General features: G+C 41.7%; 1 protein-coding gene across 3 annotated transcripts in view; it reads right to left on the bottom strand.

The window, feature by feature from the left end:
- The window catches only part of FKBP8 (FKBP prolyl isomerase 8), a 54025-nt gene that overhangs the window by 6537 nt on the left and 26053 nt on the right, over positions 1–21435 (bottom strand). For all 3 annotated transcript variants that reach the window (XM_074204743.1, XM_074204741.1, XM_074204742.1), the window contains 2 exons: positions 1165–1337; positions 728–816 (listed from right to left, as the gene is read on the bottom strand). In XM_074204743.1, coding sequence (XP_074060844.1) covers positions 728–816; positions 1165–1337 — 262 coding nt within the window. The remainder of the gene's footprint in view (positions 1–727; positions 817–1164; positions 1338–21435) is intronic.

The raw sequence follows: 21435 nt of genomic DNA, 5'->3' as shown, positions 1-21435 counted from the left end.
TCCCCATTCTGAACTCCTGTGTTCTAAGGACTCTCGCAGTTCTAACCTCCTGTGGTATGAGGACCCTCACAGCTCTGATGTCCTCTGTTCTAAGGATCCTACCAGTTCTGACATCCCGTGTTCTAAGGATCCTCACACCTCTGACCTCCTGGGTTCTAAGGGCCCTCCCAGCTCTGACCTCCTCTGTTCTAAGGACCCTCCCAGCTCTGTTATCCTGGGTTCTAAGGACCCTACCAGTTCTGACAGTCTGTGTTCTCAGGGCTCTCCCAGATCTTACATACTATGTTCTTCTTTTTTTTTTTTTAGGTTTTTTGCAAGGCAAATAGGGTTAAGTGGTTTGCCCAAGGCCACACAGCTGGGTCATTATTAAGTGTCTGAGACCACATTTGAACCCAGGTACTCCTGACTCCAGGGCCAGTGCTTTATCCACTGCGCCACCTAGCCGCCCCCATCCTATGTTCTAAAGACCCTCACAGCTCTGACATGCTGGGTTCTAAGGACCCTCCCAGCTCTGACCTCCTGGGTTCTAAGGACCCTCCCAGCTCTGACATCCTGTTCTAAGGACCCTCCCAGTTCTGACATCCTGGGTTCTAACTCCCCTTCCAGCTCTGACCTACTCTGTTTAAAAATCCCTTGCAGCTCTTTAGATTTCTTATTGCTCTGCTCATTGGGAACCAGTTCTTGTCCCAGGCAGGTCAATTCTCAGACTTCCTCTACTCTTTCCTACCTGCCATGTGATCCATAGCAGTATTTGCCATCTGCGATGATCAGGGCTGTTTCCCCCACATTCATGAGCTGCACACTCAGATCCAAAGCCTTCAAAGAGAAATAAAATGCAGTCTAGGTCCCAGAGGATGAGTAACACATAAGACCCAGACACTGTGTTAAGCACTTTACAAATATTCACTAATTTGATCTTCACAACAACTATGGAGAGGTAGGTGCTATCAGCATCACCATTTTACAACTAAGGAAATTGAGGCAAACAGGGTATAGTGACTTGCCCAGGATCACACAGCTAGTAAGAGTCTGAGGCTAGATTTGAGTCACCCTCTTCCTGACTCCAGGTCAATGGTCTCTTTACTGTGCCACCAGCTACCTCTAAAGGACAGTCCCACACCCCAAGTCCTAAGCACCCTCATCCCCACCCCTGCTTCACAGCACCTGGAGAAAGTCACAGTCTCCTAGAGTGAAGGTGAGGGCTGGTTGCTCTTCCACCTGTGTGCCATCATCCTCAAGTGAGACCTTCAACTGCACCGTCACATCCTGGCCTTTGCTAGGTCGCTCAGCCCCAGGTGGGGCAGCCACCAGAATCTTCTTTCTAAGTAGTCCATTACCTAAGAGGGAGGTAAAGAGGAGGAAGACAGTAATGAGGTCTCAATTTTTTTTCCAAGAAAATTATATTATTTTTTTATTGAATATTTTATTTTTCCTCAATTATACTGGCCCTGGAGTCAGGAGGACCTGAGTTCAATTCAAACCTCAGACACTTAATAATTGCCTCACTTTGTAACCTTGGGCAAGTCACTTAACCCTACTGCCTAAATAAATAAAATTTTAGAAACCACTATTTCCTTAAAAGAAAAAACAAAACTTTGAGTTTCAAGTTCTCTTCCTTTCTCCACCCCATCCCCCAGCAATTTGATATAGGATATACATGTGTAACCAAACAAAATGTTTCCACAGTAATCATGTTGTGAAAGAAAACAGATTACAAAAAAAAAATCTCAAGAAAATAAAGTAAAAAAAGTATGCTTCAATCTGTATTCAGACACCAGAGTTGATTTGGATTATTGTATTGCTGAGAAGAGCTGAATTATTCACAAATGATCATCTTACTCTAGTATAGCTAATACTTTGTACACAGTGCCTTTCAATTTGCATCAGTTCATATTAAGTCCTTCCAGGTTTTTCTGAGCGCATCCTGCTCATTGTTTCCCAAGGCAGAATAGCATTCCATCACACTAATGCACTTCAATTTGTTCAGCAATTCTCCATGGCCCACCCAATTTTCAGTTCAAGCCTTTATGATCCTTTGGTCTCCTTCAGATGTCAGGAGCCCAAGGGAGGCCCCCCAAAATGGATGAATCCCCAAAAGGCACAGATCAGAATTCCACAGGATAGGCTGTCATCTTCATCACTGGAAAAAATTCGCTGAGGTCCCAAATCAATCAAGACCTCATGTATTAAACAGTTCCTATGTTAGGTACAGTGCTGATGCTGGAGGACAAATGCGATGCCAGGAAGGTAAAGAGGAAAGGGAAGAGGACGATGATGATCTAGAACCATAAGGAAGGGGATTTGGTCTCAAATCTAGTCCCAGTTACCTGGGCAACTCTGGATAAATCATTTTCTTCCTGTGGATTTCATTATTTTCATCAGTCAAACAGATGGGGGCCTGAAGGACATGAGATCAGACAAAGAACTTTCGAAAAACAAGAAGAACCTACCTAGAAATTATTCACATCTGCACAAAGTGTGATGGCAAAAATTTGGAAACATTACAATAACAGGAATGGCTGAACAAATGGTGGCATGAGGATGTTACAAAATAGTACTACAATATAAGGAATGCCAAGGAAAATGGGACTGCCCAACAGACCCTCAAGGCCCATAGATTCCCCCTAAGCCAGAATCCCCTTCCCCAGAGAGTAGTCCATCAGCCTATGCAGGAAGACCTCTATACCCCATCTGGAAAAGGGAGAAGTTTTGGTGTTGGGGAAGCTGGATCCCCTCATAAAAATGTCCCCTTGATGCTTCCAGGCCTGCCTTCAGCCCCCAGGACACAGCTCTCATTCCTTGGCCAATCTCCTCTTCTCCAGGTTAAACATCCTGAGTTCTTTTAACTAGATGCCCCACTGAATTAATGATGCCCTTCACCCAGTGGAGTGCCTCATGTCCTGGACATAAGGCTTCTCTTTCTAGCATCTCAGTCTGCATGACCTCTGGGGGCTCTCGGTATACACTGCCGACTCATGAAAAGGAAGCCTGCAAGCAACTAAAGAAGGCCAAGTTGAATCTTAACTGAACTGATGAAGTCATCTTTCCTTCAACATTGCCAGTGACTTTCTTTTTTAAGCTCAGTAATAACGCTTGCCATTTCTTCCTCTTAAATCCCACCTTCTTGATTTCAGTCCAACAACCTAGCTTAGCCAGACCTTTGGAGTGTCTGATCCTGCCACTCGGGTATGAACTCTCTACCTGGGCTCCACAGCAAATCTGTCAAGTTCTCTGGTGCCCCTGTGCTCTTGGGGCCCAGAGCTGAGTTGGCACCAGCTCCTAAGGGCTAGTGAGCCAGTTGAGGGGCACTGCCACCCCCAAAGGCAACAGGCTCTACAAATGAGGACTTGACTTTTTCAAAGCTTGGCTCATTTGACTGTCACAACCCCCTTGAGGGCAGTCACTATTTGTTCTTATTATATGTAACCCTAGCACCCAACATATAGTGGATTCTAATACATGTTGGTTGATTTCTCTGAATTCTCTGAATTGATGCATTCGGATGCAGAGTATGTCCAGTTGGGGGGAATCACATCCTTGAATTACATTGCCTCCACAAAAGCACTTGCACATGTTACATATGACATCTGTCTTTTTGAAAGTGATCTCAGAGTGACTAGGTGGTGCAGTGGATGGAGCATTGGCCCTGAAGTTAGGAGTACTTGAGTTCAAATATGGCCTCAGACACTAAATAATTACCTAGCTGTGTGGCCTTGGGCAAGTCACTTAACCCCACTGCCTTGCAAAAACCAAAAGGGAAAAAAGTGATCTCCTAGTAGTTTATGGCTACAAGTGACATGGATGAAGGGAATGACTTTTCTTACATAAATTCTAATTTGTTTATAGAATAGGTACATCAGTACCGCCTCCAAGAGTATATTTAGCTGCTTATTCCCCCAAAGCTTCTGCAATATTGATTAGTGTCATCCTTCACATGTTCCCATCTCAGCCCCTCTCTAATCCTGTTATAAGCACATGAAGCCAAGTAAGTAAAGCACACTTCCATACCGGTCATGTCAGTTCCCACGTTCATTCTCTTCTTCTGGGCTAATATCCCCATCACCATAATTTTCTATGGTGGGATTCTGTTTTTTCTGTCTGCTTACTCTTGCATTCTACTTCCTGATTCAGATTTGATGCAGGGCAAGGCTCTGCTCCTTTCTGGAGGGAATGTTTGGACTGGTCCTGCTGCTGCTGCTCTCTTGGAATATTGAGGCTTGTGTGATTCTAGGACATAGTGCAGACTCTCAAAGTAATGTGCTCCAGGCCAAACGCTGATTACTGTCCCCCTGGTCTCAGTTCCACAATTTCCTGACTTGGGTCTGTAAATTTGTCTTGGGTTGGACTCAGGCACTGTCAGTCCAATGGACTTTGGTCTGATTCTTGTCCTAATTATTCTGTTGCAGGTTTCAGGGTGGTCTAGAGGTTGAAAATGAGACTTCAAGCCCCTCCTGGGGGTCAGTCACCCAGCTACTGCTGCTGCTTGCTTCTGAACTTGGTCCTCACTGGTACCCAGCCTAAGACCCAGGACCACTCCTCACTGTGAAATGCCACCCCTCAGCACAGGTCTCCTCCCCAGTCTGCTGTGGACCTGTGATTCAGAACTGGATACTGAGTCACAGATGTGCTAGTGTACACCTCTTCCTTTGCCCTTCACCATCTTAGGCCCCTCTGTGTCAGAGGCCATTCCTGGTTAGACTGTGCCAACCTGTGATTTTTTTTCTCCCTTGGATTTCCTAATCAGGTCTGCACTGGGGTCTGGTGTATTTTCTCAATCTGATTAGAGAAAATGCAGGGAAGGGAAGGGGGAAGGCAGATTGTACTTCTTCCTGCAACTCCACTATCTTGATTCTATCCTCCTATTGCAATCCTTGTTCATCTTTGCAAATTTTATTAAGGGACAAGTGAAACCTAAGAGTTGTTTTACTTTGCATTTTTAAAACGACTGGTGATTTGTGGTAAGTCTTTCAAATATTCAGTGATAGCTTGCATTTCTTCTTTTGAAAGCTATTCATGTCTTTTGACCATTTATCTTATGGAAATAACTCAAAATTATGTGTTTACATAAATTCTCTATGTATTTTGCATATCACCAGAACTTTATCAAAGAATCTTGATCAGGATCTTCCCCCAATTCAACTATTTCTTTTTACTTTAGTTATATTGTGTAAAAACTCACCACATAATAGAAATTATCTATCTTTTTATGGTCAGCTCTCTCCCTTCTTTAGTTATAATTTCTTCCCTTAGTCATAGTTAGAAAAGATATCTCCTTCCATTTTCCTCTCATTTGCTTATATTTATATAAAGATATTATATATCTATCTGGGGTTTAATATAGCATGTGGCATTAATCTGCTAGTCTAAATCTATTTTCTGCCAAATTTTACTAGCAATACTTGTCAGAGATTTCTTTTTCCTTTTCAATTAAAAGTTCTTTTGATCAGAATTTTAAAATAATATAAATACATTCTTGCCAGTCTTCTATCTCTAGCCAGGAATGGACTTATCATTTCTTTATCTTAAGCCATAGTTCAAAAATTCACATCCTATTCTCAGATAATACCTTCTTAACTTAGTCAACATTTTTCAATTCTACCTTACTCTTCTGAATTCCACTTTGCCTCCTATGATCAGCAAAGGTGAAAAATACCATAAGTGGTCCCATGAATTTCAGTTTTCTCTCTAAGAGAACATATGTTTTAACAAGACTTCTTAATACTTCTGGCATTATCATTTGTGCCCATGTGAAAAACCAGAAGGGGTTAACAATCATCTGATTAAAATTCCCACCAGTGGGCACACCCTTTGATCCACTACTGGGTCTATAACCTGAAGAGATCATGAAAAAGGGTAAAAACATCACTTGCACAAAAAAATATTCATAGCAGCTCTCCACTCATAGTAGCAAAGAATTGGAAATTGAGTGAATGTCCATCAACTGGGGAATGGCTGCACAAATTGTGGTATATGTATGTGATAGAACATTATTGATGGGACTTCAAAGAAGCCTGGAAGGACTTGCATGAGCTGATCCTGAGCAAGATGAGTAGAACTAGAAGAATACTGCATACTCTAAGAACAACATGGGAGAAGATGGGGGCCGGAGCCCAGATGGCAACAAGAGAGGATCGTCTCTTAGGCACTCTCTCATAAAACTTATAAACTAATGACTCTAACTAAATTTTCAAGAGACAGAACCCACAGAGGGACCCAGTGAGGCAGTTCTCCTACTCAAGGTAACCTGGAAAAGAGTAGAAAGGCTCTGCTCCCCGGGGTCGGAAGGGCGGCCTGCCAGAGGGGTGGCCCACCAGAGCGAAAGAACTTCAGCCTCCCGGAGGCAGCCCCAGGGCCCTGGGAGCCGCAGTTCACAGCAGTGGGGGAGTTTCTTGACCTACGCCCCGGGGAGCACCGGGCACAACCTGGGGGAACAGCAGGGGACCTCTGCCAGAGCAAGTGAAGCCCAGCCCTCAGGGCACACACAGAGCAGCAGACCAGATCCAGGAACAGAAGCAGGTGGAGCCCGTAAGCAGGAGCCCCCAGGGCATGAGCTCCCTGAGCCTAGAGAGGGAGTGGAGAGAGACTGCCAGGCTCTGTCCTCTGCCCCTGGAACAGGACTCTGGGGCTCTGACCACATTCAGATCCTGATCACAGTCTAGGTCCCCCCATAGAACAGCAGGGCCGCCCCACCTCAGCCCCGTGGCAGAGGGGGGCGCATATGGTCATTCACAGACCAGGAGGGAGGACAGAGCCTCACACACTGAGATCCTTGTGGGAGTGTCCCAAAAGCTCAGGAAGTACCCCAAAACCAGGCTCAGGCCAGGAAAATGAGTAAGCAGAGTAAAAAGAGAAACACCATTGAGAAATACTTTGCCTGTCAGCCCAAGAAGGATCAAAACACTCAGTCTGAAGATGAGGAAGCACAAGCTCCTGAATCTAAAGACTCCAAGAAAAACAGAAATTGGGCTCAGGCTATGACAGAGCTCAGAAAAGACTATGAAAATCAAATGAGGGAAATAGAAGAAAAACTGGGAAAAGAAATGAGAGAGATGTAGGAAAAACATGAAAATGAAGTCAGCAGCTTAGTCAAGGAAATCCAAAAAAATGCTGAAGAAAATAGCATGCTAAAAACCAGCTTAGGTCAAATGGATAAAACAGTTCAAAAAGTTACTGAGGAGAAGAATGCTTTAAAAAGTAGAATTGGCCAGATGGAAAAGGAGATAAGAAAGCTCTCTGAGTAAAACAAATCCTTCAGACTAAGAACAACATGGGGGTGATGATCAAGCTTGATGGACTTGCTTATCCCTTCAGTGTAACAACCAGGGACAATTTTGGGCTGTCTGCAATGGAGAATACCATCTGTATCCAGAGAAAGAACTGTGGAGTTTGAACAAAGACCAAAGACTATTACCTTCATTTTCTTTTAAAATGTTGTCTTATGTACTACATAATTTTGCTATCTCTTAATATTTCATTTTTTCCTCAAGGATGTGATTTTTCTCGGAACACATTCAATTTTGATCAATGAATAGCATGGAAACAATGGAAAGAGTATCACACTGCCTTCTGTGGGAGGGTGGAGAAAGGGATGGGAGGTAGGGGAAAAATTGTAAAATTCAAAACATTACAAAAAAAGATAGTAGAAACTACCATTGTATATAATTGGAAAATAAATAAAATATTTATTAAAAAAATTCCCACCAGTGGGATATAAACTCAAGCCTCCAAATAACGATTGGCAAGCAGTGATATGGAGCTAATATGGCAGAAGTCACAGAATAGTACATGTAGTTAATAGCACATGGAAATTCCAACTATATAAATAAATACAGCTTAAACTGGCAAAAAATTCCATCCTCAGATTATCCCATAAATACCACCATACTATTCAGAGCAGTAGTTTTTGCTGAAGTAAAGAACTGAAAATACAATAGATGCTTCTCAATGTTAAATGACTATATATAATGAGGTTCATCAAGACAACGGAATATTATCGAGGAGTGAGATGACAAATGTGAAAAATTCTGAGCACAAACTGAAGTGAACAGAAGGAGATCACCACAACAATGTAAACAGAAGTAACAATGAAATGAGAATTTTCCCGTAATTACAGGGCTCAAGATTGACCCTGGAGAAGAGTTAGGAAAATGCAATACACTCCATTTCCTGAAAAGGAGGGAGACTATGGGTATGGAACAATCTATATAGAAGGCTGACTCAGTCATACTGCTTTTTCTTTCCCTCTGAAAATGTTTATTATAAAGTTAGGTAGGAAAATAGGAAGGAGGATGTATTTGGAGATTGTTGTGATGTAAAAAACAAAAGGTTTCAATAAAAACAAACAAAACACTGATCAAAAACAATGGCCATTGTAGTGAGTAATATAGAAAGTATAGCTCCTCCTCACTGTTCACAAAAAGATGGTCATCTCTCACCTGGGCTGCAGGAGTTCAGAGGGAGATGAGTGATCTGTGACCCCCGCCCCAGAGGTCCTGTGGAGGTGGTTGTGGGCAGGTACTCTGCTGGGCCTCTCAGAAGCCTGAAAGCTGGGATATGGGGGAATCACTCCCCTTCTTTACAATAATTTACTGCTGTTGCTAAGTTAAAGTAGTTTCTTGGAATGGCAGCATGGAGCCAACAGCATTCCATACATTATTCCTAATAGCCTGAAAGATCACAAAAGCTCTTTGGCTACTTCTGGGATTCTCACTCCCAGTCAAACACTGATCAAGAGAGCCAACTACACAGTGTCTTATTATCTAGACAAATGAAGAGAACACCTTGCCCTGTTCAATGAACTCTACCTCAGACTTAAAATTTCATGGTGAGGAAGGCATCAATTAAGCCGCCTGCCCCTAGCTGGGACCTGATCCAATCCACAGCTGATGTGGAATTATGAGAAATCAAGAGGCTGGCTGGAGGTGCAGGGTCCTCTTTTCCAGTGGAGACCATAAAGGCATTGACCACTTGAGCTGCTCACAGTGCCACCTTCTTGGAGGACCCCATTCTGAGAATGCTCAGTAGTGGATAGTCTTGATAAATGGTCACTATCTGCACTCCACCGAGAGACAAGGGATTTCTGTTTTCTGTTGATTGCTGGCATAGTTAGAAGCCTATGACAATCATGGACAAGTCATCTCCTTGGGGACAAATAGACTTAACTGCTGTGTTATCCCAGCAGCTTCTACAAAGTCATAATGCCTATCAGTAACCAGGTAGAGGAACACATGGTCAACGAATACCATGAGACCAGGAATGATGCTCCAAGTACATTAAGAAATAATGGGGGAGGGGTGGCAGCTAGGTGGCACAGTGGATAGAGTACTGGCCCTGGAGTCAGGAGTACCTGGGTTCAAATTCAACTTCAGACACTTAATAATTACCTAGCCGTGTGGCCTTGGGCAAGCCATTTAACCCCATTTCCTTGAAAAATCTAAAATAAATAAATTTTAAAAATGAAGAAAATAAGACTTTAAAAACAGAATAAGTCAAATGGTAAAAGAAGCACATCAAATTCCCTGGAGAAAAGAATGCCTTAAAAAGCAGAACTAGCCAGATTAAAAAAGAGGGACAAAATTTCACTGAAGAAGCTAATTTCTTAAAAATGAAAATTAGACAATTGGAAGCTATTAACTCCAAAAGACATCAAGAAACAATAAAATCAAATCAAAAGAATGGGGTGGCTAGAGGGGCGGAGACAAGATGACTACAAGAAAGGATCCTGTCTTAGGTTCTCTCTCATAAAACCCATAAGCTAAGGACTCTAACTAAATTTTCGAAAGACAGAACCCACAGAGGGACCCAGTGAGGCAGTTCTCCTACTCAAGGTAACCTGGAAAAGAGCAGAAAGGCTCTGCTCCCCAGGGTCGGAGGGGTGGCCCGCCAGAGCAAAAGAACTTCAGCCTCCTGGAGGCAGCCCCAGGGCGCTGGGAGCCTCAGCTCACAACAGCGGGGGAGTCTCCTGAGCTGCACCCCGGGGAGCACCGGACACAAAGTGGGGGAACAGCGGGGGGGAACTCTGCCAGAGCGAGCACGTGAAGCCCAGCCCTCAGGGCACACAGCAAGCAAAGTGGTCTTTTGGCAGCCCAGATCCAGGAACAGAAGCAGGGGGAGCTGGTAAGCAGGAGCCCCTAGGACATGAACCCATAGAACCTAGGAAGGGAAGTGATGCAGAGCTCTGTCCTCTGCCCCTGGAACAGGACTCTGGGACTCTGATCACATTCAGATCCTGATCACAGTCTAGGCCCCCCCATAGAACAGCAGGGCCCCCCCACCTCAGCCCCGTGGCAGAGGGAGGCGCTTATGGTCATTCACAGACCAGGAGGGAGGACAGAGCCTCACACAATGAGACCCTTGTGGGAGTGTCCCAAAAGCTCAGGAAGCACCCTAAAACCAGGCCCAGGCTGGGAAAATGAGCAAGCAGAGAAATAAGAGGAACACCATTGAGAAATATTTTGCAAATGATCCCAAGGATAAAAATACTCAGTCTGAAGATGAGGAAGCACAAGCTCCTGCATCTAAAGACTCCAGGAAAAACAGAAATTGGGCTCAGGCTATGACAGAGCTCAAAAAAAGAATTTGAAAATCAAATGAGGGAGTAAGAAGAAAAACTGGAAAAAGAAATGAGAAAGATGTAGGAACACATGAAAATGAAGTCAGCAGCTTAGTCAAGGAAATCCAAAAAAATGCTGAAGAAAATAGCATGCTAAAAACCAGCTTAGGTCAAATGAATAAAACAGTTCAAAAAAGTTATTGAGAAGAATGCTTCAAAAAGCAAAATTGGCCAGATGGAAAAAGAGATAAGAAAACTCTTTGAGGAGAACAAATCCTTCAGACAAAGAATAGAAATCAAGGAGATAGATGAATTTACCAGAAATCAGGAATCAATACTTCAAAACTAAAAAAATGAAAAATTAGAAGAAAATGTGAAATATCCCATTGAAAAAACAACTGATATGGAAAACAGACTTAGGAAAGATAATTTAAAAATTATTGGAATACCTGAAAGTCATGATCAGGAAGAGCCTTGACATCATTTTCAAAGAATTACTACAGGAAAATTGCCCTGATATTCTAGAAGCAAAGGGCAAAATAGAAATGGAGAGAATCCACCGATCCCCCCCGAGAAAGAGATCCCAAAAAACCAACCCCTAGGAATATTATAGCCAAATTCCAGAACTCCCAAGTCAAAGAGAAAATATTACAAGCAGCCAGAAGGACACAATCCAAATATCATGGAACTGCAGTCAAGATCTCACAGGACTTAGCAGCAACTACACTGGAAGCTCGTAGGGCTTGGAATATAATATACTGGAAGGCAAAAAAGCTTAGAATGCAGCCAAGAATGAACTACCCAGCAAGGCTGAATGTCCTCTTCCAGGGAAAAAGATGGACTTTCAATGAACCAGGGGAATTTCCAATGTTCCTTTTGGAATGGCCAGAGCTGAACAGAAGGTTTGATCTTCAGATACAGGACTCAGGTGAAGCATAGAGATTGGAGGAGAAGTGGAAAATATGAGGGACTTAATGATGATGAACTGCATGTATTCCTGTATAGAAAAATGATACTGATAATACTCATATGAACCTTCTCAGTTAATAGAGCAGGTAGAGGGAGCTTTTATAGTTGAAGCACAGGAGAAAGCTGAATTCGAAGATAAAATATGGTGTAAAAATGGAGTCAATAGAAAAAAAGGAAAATGTAACGGGAGAAAGAAAAAAGGAGAGGGGGAATAGGCCAAGATATTTCATGTAATAAGGTTTTTCTTTATTACAATGAGCTATTGCAATGATATGGAAGGGGGGAGGCAAGGGGGAATGAGGGAACCTTTGCTCTCATCAGAGGTGGCTAGGAGAGGAAATAGCAAATATAATCAATGGGGTATAGGCATCTGGAGTAAGAAGGAGTGGGGGGGGCAGGGGGAAGAAGTGGAGATCTGAATGAAGGAGAGGACAGACCATGGGGGGAGAGTGGTCAGATATAACACATTTTCTTTTTTACTTCTTGCAAGGGGCTGGTATTGGAAGGCCTGTCCGGGACCATAGGGCCAGGTGGATGCTGGGCCGAAGGGGTGGTATGGGGGCTCCAGGTTTCTTGGCCCCAGGACCAGAGATCTGTGTGCTGCACCACTCAGCGACCCTACAGCAGAGTAGAGTAAAAGGAGAGAGAAAATAGAGTACATGGTAGTGGAGAAATACGAAAGGAGGGAGTTGCGATCAGCAATGGCAACATTAGAAAAATATGGAAGTAACTTTTGCAATGGACTTCCCATAAAGAATGTGATCCACTCACGACAGAGTTGTTGGTGTTGGAACAAAGACTAAAGCACATTTTTTATTATTATTTGGGGGGGGGTGCAGGGCAAATGGGGCTGGGTGGCCTGCCTAGAGATGCATAGCAGGGTGATCATTGGTTGTCTGAGGCCGGATTTGGACCCAGGTGCTCCTGGCTCAAGGGCCAATGCTCTGTCCGCCACCCAGCCACCCCTACTATTATTACTATTTTATTTTATTTTGGGTCTTTTTTTTTTTGGTTTTTGCAGGGCAGTGGGGTTCGAGTGGCCTGCATGTCACACGGCTGGGTGATTGTTGGGTGTACGGGGCCAGATGTGGGCTCAGATGCTTGTGGCTCCAGGGCTGGTGCTTCGCCCATTGTGCCACCTGGCCATACCTACAATTATTACTATTATTTTTTTTATTTTAATTTTTTCTCTCCCCTTTATCACTCAAGCAAGTCTATATTTATGGAGGGGAGGGGGTATTTTGTTTACTCTTAAACAAGAATATTTTATTAATGTAAAAAAAATTTGTACAAAATGAGAATATTAAAAAAAAGAATGGGGAGGCTAGGTGGCTCAGTGGATAGAGCACTAGCCCTGGAGTCAGGAGTACCTGAGTTTAAATCCTATCTCAGACACTTAATAATTACCTAGCTGTGTGGCCTTGGGCAAGCCACTTAACCCCATTGCCTTGTAAAAAACCTGAAAATTAAAAAATTTTAAAAAAGAGAATGAAAAAATAGAAGAAAATGTGAAATATCTCACTGGAAAAACAGATCCAGGAGTGATAATAATCATTTATATGTTGTTTTTTTTTTTTTTGCAAGGCAATGGGATAAAATGATTTGCCCAAAGTCATACAGCTAAAAAAGTATTGTGTTTGAGGCTGGATTTGAACTCAGGTCCTCCTGACTCCAGGGCCAGTGCTCTATCCTAGCTACCCAAGATAATAATCCTTTTATAAAATATATTTTTGCATGGTAAATGGGGTTAAGTGGCTTGCCCAAGGCCACACAGCTATGTAATTATTAAGTGTCTGAGGCAGGATTTGAACTCAGGTACTCCTGACTCCAAGACCAGTGCTCTATCCACTGCACCCCCTAGCCACCCTGATAATAATTCTTAAAGAATATTTGGGGAGGGGAGCAATTAGGTAGCACTGTAGCTAGAGCACTGGTCCTGGAATCAGGAGGACCCGAGTTCAAATTTGGCCTTACTTATTTGTGTGACCTTTGGCAAGTCACTTAATTTCATTGTCTTGCAAAAAAAAAAAATTCAAAAAAATAATTGGATTACCTGAAAGCCATGATCAAAAATGAACCTAGCCATATTTCAAGAAACTATCAAGGAAAACTGCCCTGACATTCCAAACTAGAAGGTTAAAAAGAAAGAAACAATTCAAATGTCAGGGAGAACAGACAAGATCACACAAGATTTGGCAGCTTCTATATTAAAAAAATCAGAAAGTTTAGGAAATGATACACAGGAAGGCAAAGGAACTAGCATTACAAGCAAAAATCAACTATCAGCAAAACTGAAAAGATTATTTCTTTTTTTCTTTTTCTTTTTTTAGGTTTTTGCAAGGCTAATGGGGTTAAGTGGTTTGTCCAAGGCCACACAGCTAGGTCATTATTAAGTATCTGAGGCCGGATTTGAACCCAGGTCTTCCTGGACTCCAGGGCCGGTGCTCTATCCACTGCACCACCTAGCTGACCCCTAGCATTCTTAATGAAAAGACCAGAACTAAAAGGAAAATCTGACTCTCCACATACAAGAGAAATATAAAAAGACAAAACAGGAAAAGAGAAAATATAAGGGATTCAATAAGGTTAAACTATTTATATACCTACATGGAATATGATACTTAGAATTTCTAAGAACTTTACCATTATTAGAACAGATATAGACAGAGGGTATGGGTATGAGTAAACTATGAGAAGATGATATCCAAAAAAATAAAATTAAAGGGTGAGAAAGAGGAAGGCACTAGGAGAACAGGAAAGGAGAGGTAGAATGGGGTAAATTGTGTCACACGACAGAGTTACAAAAAAGTTTTTACAGTGGAGGGGAAGATGGAGGTGGTGGTGGTGGCAGACAACACTTGAATCTTACTATCATTGGAAGTGGCTCAAAGAGTGACTAACAAACACACTCAGGAGGAAAGGCAAATAAAAGGGAGAGGATTGATAGAAGGAAAGGTGGATGGGGGAGGCAGTGTTCAGAAGCAAATCACTTTTGAGAAGAGTCTGGGAGAAAGGAGAGAGAGGAAAGGATAAACAGAAGGAAAATAGGATGGAGGGAAATACACCAGTAATCATAACAGTGAAAAATTTTTTGCAGAAAATTTGTCCAATAAAGGTCTCATTTCTCAAATACATAGAAACTGAGTCACATTTCTAAGAATTTAAGTCATTATCCAATTAATAGGTAAAGGATATGAACAGGTAGTTTTCAGAAGCAAAAAATCAAAGCTGTATATAATCATATGAAAAAATGCTCTAAAATCACTATTGATTAGAGGAATTACAATTCTAAACAACTCTGAGGTGTCACCTCATGCCTATAAGATTGGCTATTGTGACAGAAAAGGAAAATCACAAATGTCAGAGGGAATATGGGAAAATTGGGATACTATTCCACTGCTAGTGGAGCCAATTTTCTGGACAGCAATTTGGAACTATGTCCAAAGGGCAATAAAACTCCATTTCTTTTGACCCAGGAATACCACTACTAGGTCTATATCCCAAAGAGAAAAGGATCTATATATACAAAAATATTTATAGTGGCAATTTTTGTAGTGGCAAAGAATTGGAAACTGATAGAAATGCCCATTAATTGGGGCCTGACTGAACAAATTGTGCTATGTAATTATGATAGGGTACTATTATGCTACAAGAAATCATGAGTAGGATGCTCTCAGAAAAACCCAGAAAGATTAACATGAACTGATGCGAAGTGCAATAAAAAGAGCCAGGAGGACATTATATACAGTAACTGCAACACTGTATGATGATCATACTGTGAATGACTTGGCTATTCACAGCAATACAATGATCTAACACAATTCTAAAGGACTCATGATGAAAATGGCCATCAACCTTCAGAGAAAGAATGATGGAGTGTGACTGCAGACTGAAGCATACCTCTTTTTTGCTTCCTTTAGTATTTTTTTAATCCACATTTTCTTTTACAGCAAGCCATGTCTACTGTGGAAGCATGTTTTACATAGCTTACCATGTAAACCTAAATCAGGTTGCTTGCTGCCTTGAGGGAAACAGGAGGGAAGGAAGGAAAGGAGAAAAAAAAATTGTAAAAAGTTTTACATATAATTTTCATCCCCAGCACCACCTTCTGCTTTATGAAATGATCTTTTCACCTACTCCAGGTCTCTAGGTGAATTGTCTGAAGGGGAATCAAAAACTGAACCCGGTAGAAATTCCATTAAATCCTTCTGAGAGTAAATTCATTGTGTCTCCCGTCACATCACTGGGGACTGGTTTTTCCAGAGGGGTAGAACATCTGGGTGTGTTAGGTCCTAGTATCATTCTCTTGAGGTTGCTTCACTTATATTACTTTTAGGAATATTACACCAGGTGTGTGTGTGGGGTAGGAGGGAATGGCCTTATAGTGATGCCGTTTAAACAATATTCAATATTAAATTTGAAAAATAAATAATTTTATTATTTAAATAATTAATGTAATCTAAATAATTAAATAATAAATAAAAAAAATTCCAACTATATAGCTTTCTCTTCTCTCTCTAGACCAGGGATTCTTATCCTGGGATCTAGGGAGAGAGTTCAAGGAGTCCATGAACTTGGATGGGGAAAAAAATTACATTTCCACTAACTAGAATTTACTTTAATTATAAAGGCTTTAAAAAAAAATCTTATTTGTAAGAGGGGTTCCTATGCTTCCCCAAACTGTCAAAGGAAAGGTTAAGAACACAAGGAAGGTACAGAATCCCTGCTTCATATTATTTCACTTCATGATCTTGATCCCATCCATGGCCATGAATGTCATTCTCATTCCTATGCAGACATTTCACACAGCTCTATTTCCAGCCTTAGTCTTTACCCCGAGCTGTAGGCCCACATTGCCGATTATTTTAGACCCCTCCAACTGGATTATCACATAGAATTCTCAATCTCAACATATTCAAAAAAATTCATCTTCTTTAATTATTTTGTATTTTATTTTTTTCCATTTGTATGTATAGATATTTTTCAACATTCTTTTTTTATATTTTATTTTATTTTATTTTATTAGATTTTTTTGCAAGGCAATGGGGTTAAATGGCTTGCCCAAGGCCACACAGCTAGGCAATTATTAAGTGTCTGAGGCTGGATTTGAACTCAGGTCCTCCTGACTCCAGGGCTGGTACTCTATCCACTGCGCCACACAGTCACCCCCACACTACGCCACCTAGCTGCCCCAACATTCATTTTTTTTCCTAACAAAGGCCTTTTATTTTTCTTTTGCTTTTTAAAGATTTTATTTATTTTGAGTTTTACAATTTACCTCCAATCTTACTTCCCTCCCCCCACCCCCAACATTCATTTTTGATAAGATTTTGAGTTCCATGTTTTTCTCCCTCCCTCCTCCCCATGACAGCAAGTAAACTATATACAATCACGTTAACCATATTTCCACATTAGTCATGCTAACTCATTTTCTTTTCTCCTTAACTCTCCATCCCCTTCTCGCAACTTTCCTCTCATCATCTCTATCCCAGCCATACAGCTTCACAGCCGGGGGGGGGGGGGGGGCACCTCAGCTCCTTTCTCACTGCTCAGCCCACGTAGCCAATCTATTAAGAAATCTTCCATTTATACCTTTACAGCATATCTTTCTTTTTATATATACACATACCCACACATACATTTACATATCCATATATCAGCTTATTGACACAGTGAATGACCAGGACCAAAGAGACTCTTCTGTCCCAAATCTGGCCTCAGACAACTAACTATGAAACCCTGGGCAAGTCATTTACCATGTTTGTCTCAGTTTCCTCATTTGTAAAATGAGCTGGAGAAGGAATGGCCAACCACTTCAGTATTTTTGTCATGAAAACACAAACTGGAGTCACCAAGAGTTGGACACCACTGAACAATGAATACACACACACACACACACACACACACACACACACACACACATACACACACACACTCCCTTCTCTTTAGCTACACTCACAAGGCTGCCCCCCTTGGTGCATGTATTTTCCACCTCTCATCTGGACTAACACAATAGCCTCTTGACTGGTCTCCCTGACCCAAGCTCCCCATTCCAATTTTTCTCCACTTAGCCATCAAAGGGATTTTTCCCCAAAGCACAGGGTCTGCCCATGCCTCCTTCCCATTCAAAGAACTGCAATGGTTCTCTATGGCCTCCAAAACTAAGTACAAATTCCCATTTGGCATCTGAGGCTTTTCACAATTGGGCCCTTTCCTTCTTTCCTGACTGGGTCATCTCCCTTCCTTCCCACTTCTACTGGGCCGTGGGTTCAGCCTGCTAGCCTTCCTCACCCAAGTCAAAGTCCATAGCTGGATGCCACACTGAAAGCTACCACTGGAACATGGAGAAAGGATAACAGGGTCTGGGTTGGTGCTGGAGGAGAAGAGATTACAAGGAGAAGTTGTGGGGGCAGAGTCAGGACTGATGTGGAGGTCTGGGCCTGAGTCATTGGAGGAAGACTGGACTGGGACCAAAAATACCTTCAGAAGGAAGGACTGAAGGTGGATTTCAGATTTCAGAAAAACCTGGACTTAAATGAGCTGATGCTGAGTGAAGTGAGCAGAACCAGGAGAACATTGTCCATAGTAATAGCCACGGTATATGAAGATCAATCATGATGGACTTAGCTCTTCTCAGCACTACAGTGATCAAAGACAATTCTAAAAGACTTATGATGGAAAATGCCATCCACATACAGAGAAATGAAGTCTGAATGCAGTCCAAAGTCAACCATTTTCACTTTTTCCCCCTTTTGTTCTGATTCTTCTTTCCCAACATGACTAATATGGAAATATGTTTAACATGATTGTTCATATACAGCCTATATCAGATCACTTGCTCTCATGGGGAGGTGGGGCAGGAAGGGATCAAAGGAGAAAAATGTAGAACTCGAAATCTTACAAAAAAATGAGTGCTGAAAACTATCTTTACATGTAACTGGAAAAAAACAAAAAGGGAAAAAAGAAAAGAAAAAAGAAGAAAAGGTTGAGAAAAATGGTTAATTCCATAGCAGGCAGGCTTCTAGTGTAAGTATAATGCAGAATGTAGTGTCAAGGACATGAGACCTCATAGAATTCCAAAATGTGAGGGTCAGACTATCCATCCCAGCAGCTATCCAGGCTATCCCATACCCAAAAGGAATCTTCACTACAACATACCCAACAAAGGATTGTCCATCCACAGTGTGCAAACCTTTAAGGATGTAAGGTTCACCACCTCTTAAGGCAGTGGAATACCTCTAAGTGTGAGGATATTTCCTGACCTCTAACCTAAATCTGCCTTTTTCAACTCCCCCCCCCACTACTCCAGTTCTGCCCCTGGGACCAAAAAAACAAGCCTACCCCTTCCTCCACATGAGAAGCCTTCAAATCCTTGACAATAAAGATTACATGACTCCTGAGTTTCTCTTTTCATACTTTTTTTTTTTAGGTTTTTGCAAGGCAAATGGGGTTAAGTGGCTTGTCCAAGGCCACACAGCTAAGTAATTATTAAGTGTCTAAGACCAGATTTGAACCCAGGTACTCCTGACTCCAGGACCAGTCCTTTATCCACCACACCACCTAGCCGCCCCCTGAGTTTCTCTTTTCCAAGCTAAACATCCCCAGTCTCCTCATTAGATCTTCCTAAGTCTAAGGTCTGGACATAAGGCCCTTGCCATCCTGGCTGCCCTCTTCTGGACATTGGGCAGTTTATCAACATACTTCTGAAAATGTAGTTCCCACAACAGAATACAAGAGATGAGGCCGACCAAAGGCAAGGACAAGAGGACAGTGGGGCTGCCACTTTCCTAGTTCTTGGAGCTGTACCCCTATAAATAGAGCCCTGTCTTGGAGGTCCCACTCCCACTCCCACCCAAACCTTCCTAGGGTGGACTGAATAGCACTGGGACAGATGCTTTCTATGAGGTGGAGCTTCTTCCTTGGTGAAATGAAGACAAGGACTGATCTTACCAGACTCTTGTGAGAATATGATTATCCATCTTAAAGCAATATAGAGAAGGGAGTGTTTTTTTTTTTGTCCACCTTTCAAAAGCTGCCCAGTTAATTTGCCTTGGCATAGATTGGGCCATGGTCATTCCTCTGCTCAAAGGTCTCTCAAACATCTAGGACATTATGTCATTCAATCACTTCAGTTGTATTTGACTCTTTATGACACTGTGACACCCCTTTTAAAGTTTCCTTGGCAAAAATACTGAAGTAGTTTGCCATTTTCTTCTCCAGATCATTTGGCAAATGAGGAAACTGAGGTAAACAGGGTTAAGAGATTTATCCAGGATCACACAGCTACTTAAATATCTGAGGTCAAATCTGAACTAGGTCTTCCTGACTCTAAGCTTGGAGCTCTATCTACTGCTGTCACCAAGCTGCTCTAACTATTAAGCACATAGTAGATGCTTTAATAAAATCTATCCTTGGCTTACTGACTCAATCATTCCCTTTCTATCCTTGGCTTACTGACTCAATCATTCCCTTTTTCCTGAAGTATAAATAACCTCCCAAGGAGAAGTGTTGCTATCATCATCATCATCATCATCATCATCATCATCATCATCATCATCATCATCATCATCATCATCACCACCACCACCACCTGAAACGAGTACATTAAAGTCAGCAAAGAACTTTATATTATTTAAATAGAAACATTTTATCCCCAGTATGAACAAGAACATGTACAAAGGTTCCCTCCATTTTGGGGGAGCTGTAAACTTCCTGAAAGTTGAGTTGAAGCTTTGCCCAAAATGCCCTCGGTCCCCATTATGCCATTCAGAGACCTATTCTACAAAGATCCAAGAAAAACTTTGGAAAAGGATCCACATGTACAACATGATTTATAGCAACCATTTTTGTAGTGGCCTAGAACTGGAAACAAAGGGGGAGGGGACACCCACATAGTGAGGAAGGGCTAAACTCATTATTGTTCATGAAGGTGGATCCTTAGAAATGGGAAAGCAGGGGTGGCTAAGTGTCACAGTGAATAGGGCACAGCCCTGGAGTCAGGAGTACTTGAGTTAAAGCCTGAGTCCAGCCTCAGACACTTAATAATTACCTAGCTGTGTGGCCTTGGGCAAGCCACTTAATCCCATTTGCCTTGCAAAAAAACTAAAAAAGAAAAAAAACAAAAGAAATGGGAAAGCAAAAGATCTCTATGAACTAATGGAGAATTAAGGGAATACTGATAAAATGACATCAGAGAGAAAAACAGCTTTGAAATAATAAAAATCACTAACATTTACGGAGCACTTCTTTGGGTCAGGCATCATACATTATCTCTTTTGTTCTCAATGAGAGAATAGTGCTGTCTATCCCCATTTACAAAGATCTGAAATCCTTGGTCAAAGCAATGCCCCCCCCAAAAAATCTCTTTTTGAAAAATCTGTATAGTAAATATGAGACTTGTGTTTAGTCTTGAGGTATATCTTTTTGGACATAAGCAATACAGGAATGTATTTTACTGGCCTCTGCATATCTATTATGAAGATTTAATTTTTTTACTGGGGAGAAGGCCAAGTAGGAGAGAGATAATAAATGCACATAAATAAAATGTCCCAAAAAACAAACAAAATAAAACAAAAATTCCCAAACCACTCCTTTCCGAATTCTCCAAGGCTCTGCCTGAGGAACCTAAGTTATGGCAGGTTCAATCAAACTGGAAAAACTAAATATGGTCTTAGCAAAATTCTTTGCCTGAACCAGATTATAATGAAATTGGGAGATGGTTAACAAAATAAATAACAAAATATTAATTTGTGGTTTTCCAAGTAGGCAGCCTGCAGGGATCTGTTTCTCTTTGAGTTTGATACCACTACATTGAGCATGAGGTCTTTGTCTATGAATTGGGGACATTTAAACCCTATTAATCTGGACATTCTTGATATGTACAAAACCAGAAGGCAAAAGGAAGTTGCATCTAA

The sequence above is a fragment of the Macrotis lagotis genome, chromosome X (genome assembly GCF_037893015.1).
Source record: "Macrotis lagotis isolate mMagLag1 chromosome X, bilby.v1.9.chrom.fasta, whole genome shotgun sequence".
Lineage (NCBI taxonomy): Eukaryota > Metazoa > Chordata > Mammalia > Peramelemorphia > Peramelidae > Macrotis > Macrotis lagotis.
This window is presented reverse-complemented; position numbering and strand designations above follow the sequence as displayed.